Below are 9185 nucleotides of genomic sequence, written 5' to 3'. Positions count from 1 at the left end.
AGATATATATATATATATATATATATATATATATTATTTCTTTTTATATCACTTCTTTAACATACCACATCAATTACATTACTCTCTTTTATCTTTTTATTAAAAATAGTAAGTGTGTTTGAATAGAGTAATTAGAAAATTTTGGAAAATTAAAATTTTAGACAATTTAAATATTTTTATTGAATTTCTTTTATTTCTAAATTTTGTTGTTTGGATGAAAAAATTATTCTTTAAAAAGTTGGGCTATTTTTATAAATTCTAGGCATCAAATGAAAATTATATTTGGGCCAAAACTTAAATTTTGTAAACGTTGATGGACTATTTTACAATTTTTAGAGATCAATTTACAAAATATATATATATATATATATATATATATATATATATACCAAAAGTAATATGTAAATTTTAAAATATATAGGATCAAAATTGTTGAGACAAAATCCCAAATTAATATTTTGATGATAATCAAATAAAGTTAATTATTTTAATGATTCTAAAACTGTGTTGTTATTTACCATGTGTTTTTTAGTATATTATTTGATGATATGTGTTAAACATAACAACACAAGATCATTTTGGAAGAAGCACGGTCATTCTGACAAAGCAAGATCATTTTGCTTATTAAAAACATAAGTCTGGAAAAACGAAGATTGTTATGGATATTCACACCCTTCAATCTAATCAAGTCAAAAACATTATAGTTTGCGAAAAAAACAAAGCTTTCCTTAAACAAGATTGCTCTAGTTTGCGAAAGTACCAGTTTTTATTGCAAAAGCACCAGAGTTATGTACACAAGATCATTTCGAACATATTTAATCCAAAAAAATTAACAAATGCAAAGCAAAGCATCAAGAACAAACAACAAGATCAATCTCTAGATTGATAGCTAGAGTAACAATTACAGCCAGGACATAAATGACAAGACATTGATACTGCATCTCTGAGCAGCATGCGTACAAGGCAGAAAAAGCATGATATCTAACAGCTGTCAAAAGTTCTCAGTTCAACACTTACTTAAAACAGAAACGAATATCGTTCTGGTTATAAAGCAAAAACATTCTTGTTATATTACAACACATTTCTATTGAAATTAAAATTGGACTACTGGATTGCCAACAGCTACATAAGCTGTCATAAGCCTTCATCAAGCCTATAAAAGGAATCTCAAGGTCAAGGAAACAACAAGAGTTTAAAGTGCAGACAATCAATCATTTAAACAATCATTCTTGAGAAATCTAAGCTTTTCAATTAAGCAAAAAGTTCAAGTTTTGTTTCATTAGATTTATGGATCTATTTGCTGATAATCAAAACTCAAACAAGTGTTGAGTGTATTATGATCCATCAATCCTCTCTATCAATTCATTTGAAGCTTAAGACTATAGTGCTAAAGGTGACTTGTAAATAACTATTTCTGGATTGAAAGGTAACTATTGGAAATCCTTTTAAAGTCGGGAGGTGAAATTTTGTAACTGGTCAAGATTGGTCTCGAAAGTTGGTGTGAGAAGCAAGAACATTCCTGTTTGAGCACTTTAGTGAAAAAAACTCACAAATTGTGAGAATTTGACGTAGCCCACTTTGGATGAATCATGATATATTAATGTGTGATTATTTTTCTCTTATCTCTATTTATTTCTTACTCACTAAGCATAAATCATGTATAACCAATAACGTTATGCTTCTGTCGTGTTTGAAACCAAGATTGATCTTGAGATAACTAAATTTAAAAGTAGAAATTATTTTAATTTTTTTTTAAGGAATCACAATTCAAACTCTCTCTCTCCTTGTGATTGACATTATCATTTCAAAAATTGTAAACATGCATAAATTATAGGGATCGTTTAATGATTTATATACTATAAAGTATGAAATTATTAATTTTTAGGTAGCATTTGAAATTATCTAAATTTAACTTTGATAAAATATCTCATGAAATCCATTCATTCTAAAAACTTTTTAAAGTTATTATCTAAACAAGGTAATTTATTTAAAGGATTTAAATTCCCCTACAAAATTACATTCCCTCGTCAAAATATAGTCTAGGTTATCGCATCAATATATAAATTATTTTTAGAGTTTAATTTACATGAATTAATAGTCTAAAATATTTTATATTATTGACACATTACAATCACTCATATTCATTATTTTAAAAGTGACATAAGTCAAATATTTTTAAATATTAAATAATTATGATTCACTACCAACATAAAAATTGTTTATATGACGTAAATATATTATTATTATTATACAATGCAACAATTGAAATGCAAAAGTAATTGATCACATGAGAATTCATTCTTGTGTCAATATTTTATTTTCATGTGATTTATGTAAGAAAAAAATAAATAATAATAAAGTTATAATTCAATAAGACTTTTTTTAACAGAAAATTAATTAAATACAACTAAAGAAACAAAGCTTGAATTTAATCGATATGATTATGGACAGTCGATCCAAAATAGTTGGGTGCAAATAGTCACTTTTATTAAACTTATACTGTGTACCCCACATTTATACTCCTAACATCACATTTTATACAAACTACTCATTTTATCCTTTTGTATAGGTATTTCAGTTTATGTAATGTGAAGAATTATTCCATTTCTCCGTTTAATCAAATTCTTTTTTCATTCATGAATTTTGTTTAACAGTTATGAATAAAAAAAAATTAAGTAATATGTATAGAAAAAAATTATTCTAATATTAATGAACAACGAAAAATATAAATATATATCAATGACAACGAAAATTGTATAAATGTGTATCAACGTGAGACAGTGCCAAAAGAACTAAGATCAATACTTAATTTTATTTTAATTTGAAACATTTGAAAGTATTTATTTGTTTATCTTGTGACGGATATTTATGCAAGTGATTAAATTGGAGCTTATAACCGTACTAAATCAAGATCATAGGGTAAAAACACTGCAAACGAAGATGTAAATAAACCTTTTTATACTAGAATTAATTCACTGTCTAACTCATTGGTGCGAAAAATATAAATTTCGACAATCCAACTTATTTAAGGCGGCAAAATAAAATCAGGATGACAGATTCAGTAGCTGAAGGTATTTCATTCTATGTAACGTGAAGAATTTGTTTGTGCCAACTATATCATAATTCAGAAGACTTTTCACGAAATATTAAATTCTGAAATTGATACTTAAAAATTAAAGAGAACCATAGACAAATTAACAAATTAACCAGCTCACTTCCTGCCAGGCTCCAGATTCATCTCCTGAAGATTCAGCAAAAGATCATTTGAATTCAAGTAAACCTTGTTTGCTGACTTTGATATCGTATGAGCAATCTCTCTGGCGGCCTCTATCTTCCTCAGTGTGATGAAAGCTGGATTGTTGGCAATGGCTTGTCCAATCAGTTGAGCACTTTTAGCCTCACCCTGTTAATTTGTAAGAAAGGTCAGGAATAACTAAATATTTACGAAGCAGAAGAAAGCCAACATGCAATGTAGATCAATAGTGGTCTGAGGTGTAAAACTGCAAATAGAAAACTGCCAACTACCAATATATATATTACTTAATTTAACATTAAACTTGCAACAGCAACAATCAATTCTTATCCCACTAAGTAGGGTCGGCTTCAAGGATTAAACAATACTATAATGTTTTGTCATATATCATATCTCCATCAAACTCGTTAATCTCTAGGTCGCCTATATAATTTCTCATAGTTTTTCTAAATCTTTCACTATCTCTAACGATTTGATTACCCTTCAATTGATCTACTCTCCTTACTACAAACTTTCAGGTCTCCTCTTCACGTGCCCGAAAAACCTAAGTTGAGTTTCCACCATCTTTTCTTTGATAGGTGCTACTCCAACTCTCTAATGTCGTTATTCCTAATGCAATCTCATCTAGTCTTTTCACACACTAAACTTAACAAGCAGATTTGTGAACACATAGTTAGTCGTTACCAAAGATGACAGTTTCTCTTACCTGTGCTCTAATTATAGCACTTCTCTTGTCTTGCTCAGCTTTTTCAACAACAAATTTAGCCCTCTCAGCTTCTTGTGCAGCCACCTGTTTAGCTTCAATTGCAGCAGTGAACTCCCTTTCAAAGGCCAGACTAGTAATGGACACATCATCAAGGGCAATATTGAAGTTGGCTGCCCTCTCAGTCAGAATCCTCCGAATTTCACGACTAACAGCCTACAAAGAATACCTCCATTAAAAGATATACTTCCTTGTAAGTAAAACAAACAAAGAAATAATACTTCCCCAGTTCACATGAGTTCAACACATTGTGCTATTGAGTAATGACAAGAATTTTAGTATAATATTTACAAAGACAAAGCATGTGTGCATCCATTGGGCTTCTAACAAGTATCAAAACAAAAGTAATTTAACAGCATAACATGCAAAGGAAAACAGACAACTCAGCAACTAGCAACTTTGTCAAATAATAAATTGAGCTTTCGTCCATCATGCAGACAAGCTTTTCCTCTTACCTCTCGTTGTGTAATAAGTTGGCTGGCATTGTACTGGGCGACTACAGATTTCAAAGTTTCATGTATGATCGAAGGTAAAACCGTTTCATTATAATTCTTTCCAAGGGTCCGATAAATTGTAGGTAACTGGTTGGGCAAAGGACGAGTAAGGACTCGAAGAGCAATTTTCACCTATAAAGAACAATATTGCACAAGTTTAAATTTATAAAACATCTATAATGAATAAACATGAAGTAGAGGAAATTGGTTTCATGAAACATTGTGGCATCCAAATATGATTTATTATTTACTACTTACAGTCTGAAGATCACGACTCCCTGTTGAACTCTCAACAATATGGGAATGCGCACGAACATCGTAGATGATAGGCCTCTCAAACCATGGAAATACAAAGTGTGTCCCTTCAGAATAAACCTGCATATCAAACAATCATATTCAGTTATAAATCATCGTCTTCACTGCAATGCACTAATTAACCAATCATTATTATTTGCAGAAACAATTACCTTTTCTTTCACACCAACTAGACGGTTGAAAACAATTGCTCGGTGACCTCCTTCAACATTGTAAAGACTTTTACTAACAGCATACAATCCAATTCCACCAGCAATTCCCAATTTCGCACCAGCTCGTAACGATATCATAACTGCAAACGCCGTCAAATATAGTTTCAGATTTTGGAACAAAAATAGAATTCAAATACTTGGTTGAAATTAAAAAAATAATTGGACAGGAGATAGTTTGCATTTGAAACCTGGAAGATTTTAGAAACAGATAATTGAAGAAATTTCAATGAACGGCGAGGAGAAGAAAGAAACGCGGGGTTGTGAGGTTTATATAGATTTTTCAGTAGGGTGTAAACTTTCTGAACAAGAAAACGGAAATTTCTTTGGGAAAAAGAAAGTGAGAGTTTGATTGGGCCTTTTTGACTTAATCTTGACCCAGTATATTCTTACTTTGTTTTTAGCCGTCAAGATTCATAACCTACTATTTGTAGCATTAAGGTGAAATTAGTAACAAAATCGGTTCAACCCTGAATTTGTGTCATTTTAAAAACTTGTTATTCTTTTTACCACAGTAAAATTACACACAATTACCAAATCTCCAGTTTTAAATACAAAACAAAATATCTAGTCTAATATTAATAACGAGTACCGAATTTTTAATGATTTAAAAACTTTTTATTACTATGTAAAATCGAAAACTTGTTTGATTTGTTGATTTTAAAGATATGAATAAATTAAGAAAGTTTTTTAAGTTTTTTATTTTTCTTATGAACCTTTTGATTGGATTCTTGTCATATGTTTTGAGTTGTTTTCTAAATTCTTTTCTAGGTACGCGTATATTTTTGCTAGAAGATTTTGAAGGATATAAGTTAAAATATATCACTTTCTAAGTGATTAATAATTTAAAATTTTAAAATATTTATATAAAATATTTAAAATTTTATTTTATATATTTTAATATTATTTATCATAATTAAAATTTAAAATATTTATATAAATATTTTATATCTTATTTTTTTTAATATATAAATAAAATAAACTATAATAATAATCACACAAACATTATTTTATCCAATTTATCAATATTATATAAATGTCATGTCATTAATTAGAATGTCACATAATAAAAATTTGTGGGAACCAAAATAATTCCAAATATTTATTAATAAGAGGACAAAAAAACTGATTTAATTAATAGGGGATAAAAATATTTATTTTTTAAAAAATAAATGGATAAAAAATATATTTAAACCAAAAAATTATTAAATGAGTTGCAACAATAACTCTATATAGCAATTATTTTTCAACACAATCACTTAATTTAATATAATTTTATACATAAACTTCTACGATACATTCATAAATTATTGATATATTGTTTTTTAAATCAATAAATTAACCATAATGTTTATGAATCAAAAGACGATTTGTAGACTTTTGTATTTTAGAAAAAATAATTTCATAAGAAAAAATATAACTGCACTGTATATAATTATTATACTTATTTTTTTACATTTAATCATAAAAAATATCAATATTCACTATTTTGAATAATAAAAATTCAAAAAAATAATAATTTAATTTTGTTTATATTTTTGGTATACAATATTTTATTATTAATTTTCTAAATGATAAAATTTATTTATTTTTAATAAAAAAACTCATTTAACTATTAATGTAAATATAAAATATATTAACAAAATATAAATTTTATTTTTGTTTGAAGATTTTGAAGGGACAAATTCTACCGTGCAATCAGAATCAATATATTTCGATACTATGAATTTTTTTATCAATAATTTTTTTTAAGTTGTCCATGCATGTATTACTATAATTTTAACTAAAATTGTTTAAATTAAGAGTTTTGATATATAGATGACGTATCATTCAACTATTATTAATTTAATTTTAATACAACTAAAACATGTTAATATTTTAATGTACCATAGAAGTCTCCTTTTAAAATATATATTGAAAATATAGGAACTGGCGAGTTATTATATGAAAATCTTTAGAATAAAACTAAGTGATTAATTCAATAAAAAATACATTATTTAAAAACAAATAAAATTTGAATCCCAAAATAAAAAATAATATAATTTTACTTATCTATGGACATTTAAAAGAAAGCTTTTGAATTATGATTTTAATTGTCAAATAAAAGCTCGATTAACCTAAAATTTATTATTTTAATTTTTGGATACAATATTTAAAATTTAAGCGTGCTTCGGATGCAATCAGGAATTTGAGTATTATAGATTAGAAGTTTTTTATTTACTTAATATTATAAGTTTTATCTCGACTAATTATTAAAAGAAAAAAAAAAACTGCTTATCACCCGCATCAAAAACAATGATGTGGTGTTGTAAGTGTGAAAAAGTTGTAATTAATCGCCGTATAAAATAGATTTTAAACCAATATTTTAATCTCAACCATTAATTAACCTTTATGCTTTAATATTTGGTTTGTATAAGAAATTAAATGAAAGAAAATAATAAAACAAAGTGATAAGATTTTGTATTGTTTCGTAGAAGAGAAAAGAAAGTGAAAATATTTTGTATCGTTTTATAGAAGAGAAAGTGAAAAGAAAGAAGAGAGTAAAACATTTCTCGTTCTTTATTTATTTGGAGAAAGTGAGAAAAAAAAGCGTATTTATAAAATAACAAAAATAACCTTAACTAAATGTAAATATATAGAATAATAGAAATAAAAAAAATATAAATTGTACTGTTGATAATAAAAAATAACACTCGATAAAAATATAATAAAACTCTACAAAATATCAACTTATATATAAATATTTATTTTATTCTTAAAGTTAAATTAAAATAAATATGAATTGATTTTAATTTTATTTTACTTGTAATAAGTTTTTCCTATTGACCTACTTTATTTTTTCAATAGAAAAATAAATAAAAAATTTATAGAATAATATTACAATTAAAACAAGTTGTAAATATGTAATATCTCCATTCTTTTTTTCAAGGAAATTAAATTTTAGAATAATATCTCTCTTCCTAAACTAATGATTTATTTTGTTCAAAACTATTAATTTTCTAGAGTTTCAATCTCTAATTAATGTTTTTTTCAACCTTGTAATGCACTTAACAGAGAGATTAAATTATTAAATGTTAGAATAACTCTTTATAAATTTTTGAAACGGATTCTAAGGAGGAATAATTTAATCTAGATATATATCAGTTTATTATTGCTAAATACACGTGACTAATGCAAGGGCCCGTTTGAGGCATTGTTTTCTTCTTATAAATATATTATTTCATTTTAGGGGTATTCTTATGGCCCAAAGAAGAATAGAGTAAAGCCCAAGTATTTAGCATGATTTCATTTGTCGAATTGTGAAAAATACATCAATAAAGATGCAATCAACCTCACATTAATTCTACTTCATATTTATATTTATAATAGTGAAAAATACATCAATAATTAAAATAGGTAATTTGTGAAAATGGCTATTCTATTTTTTTATTATATTTTTTTAATATATGTACGAAAACTTTAAATAATGTTCATTTTAAAGTAGAAAATTAGTTATCTTTTATCTACGAGTAAGTGTACTACTTCTATGGCCTCCAGAAAGCTAATTTGATTCATGGTCATTTTAAAGGTGCCACTTGAAAAAGGAATTGAAACAACACTTATTTTTCGTGGTGGTTAATGGATAATATGTTGTCTACTAAAGATAATTTATGTAGTCATGACTTAAGTACTTGATATTCCATCATGTTTGTGTGTCGGCGAATGTGAAAAAGAAGAATCTTTACAATATTTATCTTTCGAATGTTTTACTTTTGGGCTCATGTGATCAAATGTTTTGGTGTGATTGAATGTTCAAAGTGTTTTTTTTATAAAGACACATGTTTTCATCTTCAACAATTTGAAGAATTGTTTTCTTGTAACAAATATTACAAATTCTTTGGTTGTCATGTCGGCGATCGATATAGGAAGCTAGGAACCATAGTGTATTTCAACAATTAAGAATTAATGTTTCTCGGTCTATTTGAATAGGTCAAAATTTAGTTATGGTGGTGGTTAAGCACAAGGTTAAAAGGTTTGATTATGACATCAATTAATGATGGCAAAATCTTTATCCGATCTTAGGTGATTGTTATTCTCTTCGATCACTATTATAAATAAATAAATAAATAATCTATTTTTATAATTATTAAGAAAATTAATTAAGTGCAATT

General features: G+C 26.4%; 1 protein-coding gene across 1 annotated transcript; it reads right to left on the bottom strand.

The window, feature by feature from the left end:
* Positions 1-3061: 3061 nt before the first annotated feature.
* LOC101497119 (prohibitin-2, mitochondrial-like) lies at positions 3062-5378 on the bottom strand. The gene is made up of 6 exons (XM_004487674.4): positions 5226-5378; positions 4978-5117; positions 4769-4885; positions 4472-4642; positions 3960-4172; positions 3062-3403 (listed from the first exon to the last, which is right to left on the bottom strand). Exons 2-6 carry the CDS (start codon positions 5113-5115, stop codon positions 3212-3214), a joined length of 831 nt encoding a protein of 276 aa, XP_004487731.1. The 5' UTR covers positions 5116-5117; positions 5226-5378; the 3' UTR covers positions 3062-3211.
* Positions 5379-9185: the final 3807 nt, after the last annotated feature.

The sequence above is a fragment of the Cicer arietinum genome, chromosome 1 (assembly GCF_000331145.2).
Source record: "Cicer arietinum cultivar CDC Frontier isolate Library 1 chromosome 1, Cicar.CDCFrontier_v2.0, whole genome shotgun sequence".
Taxonomy (NCBI): Eukaryota; Viridiplantae; Streptophyta; class Magnoliopsida; order Fabales; family Fabaceae; genus Cicer; species Cicer arietinum.
Note: the sequence above shows the minus strand (reverse complement) of the source record. Positions and strands in the feature narration are given on the sequence as shown.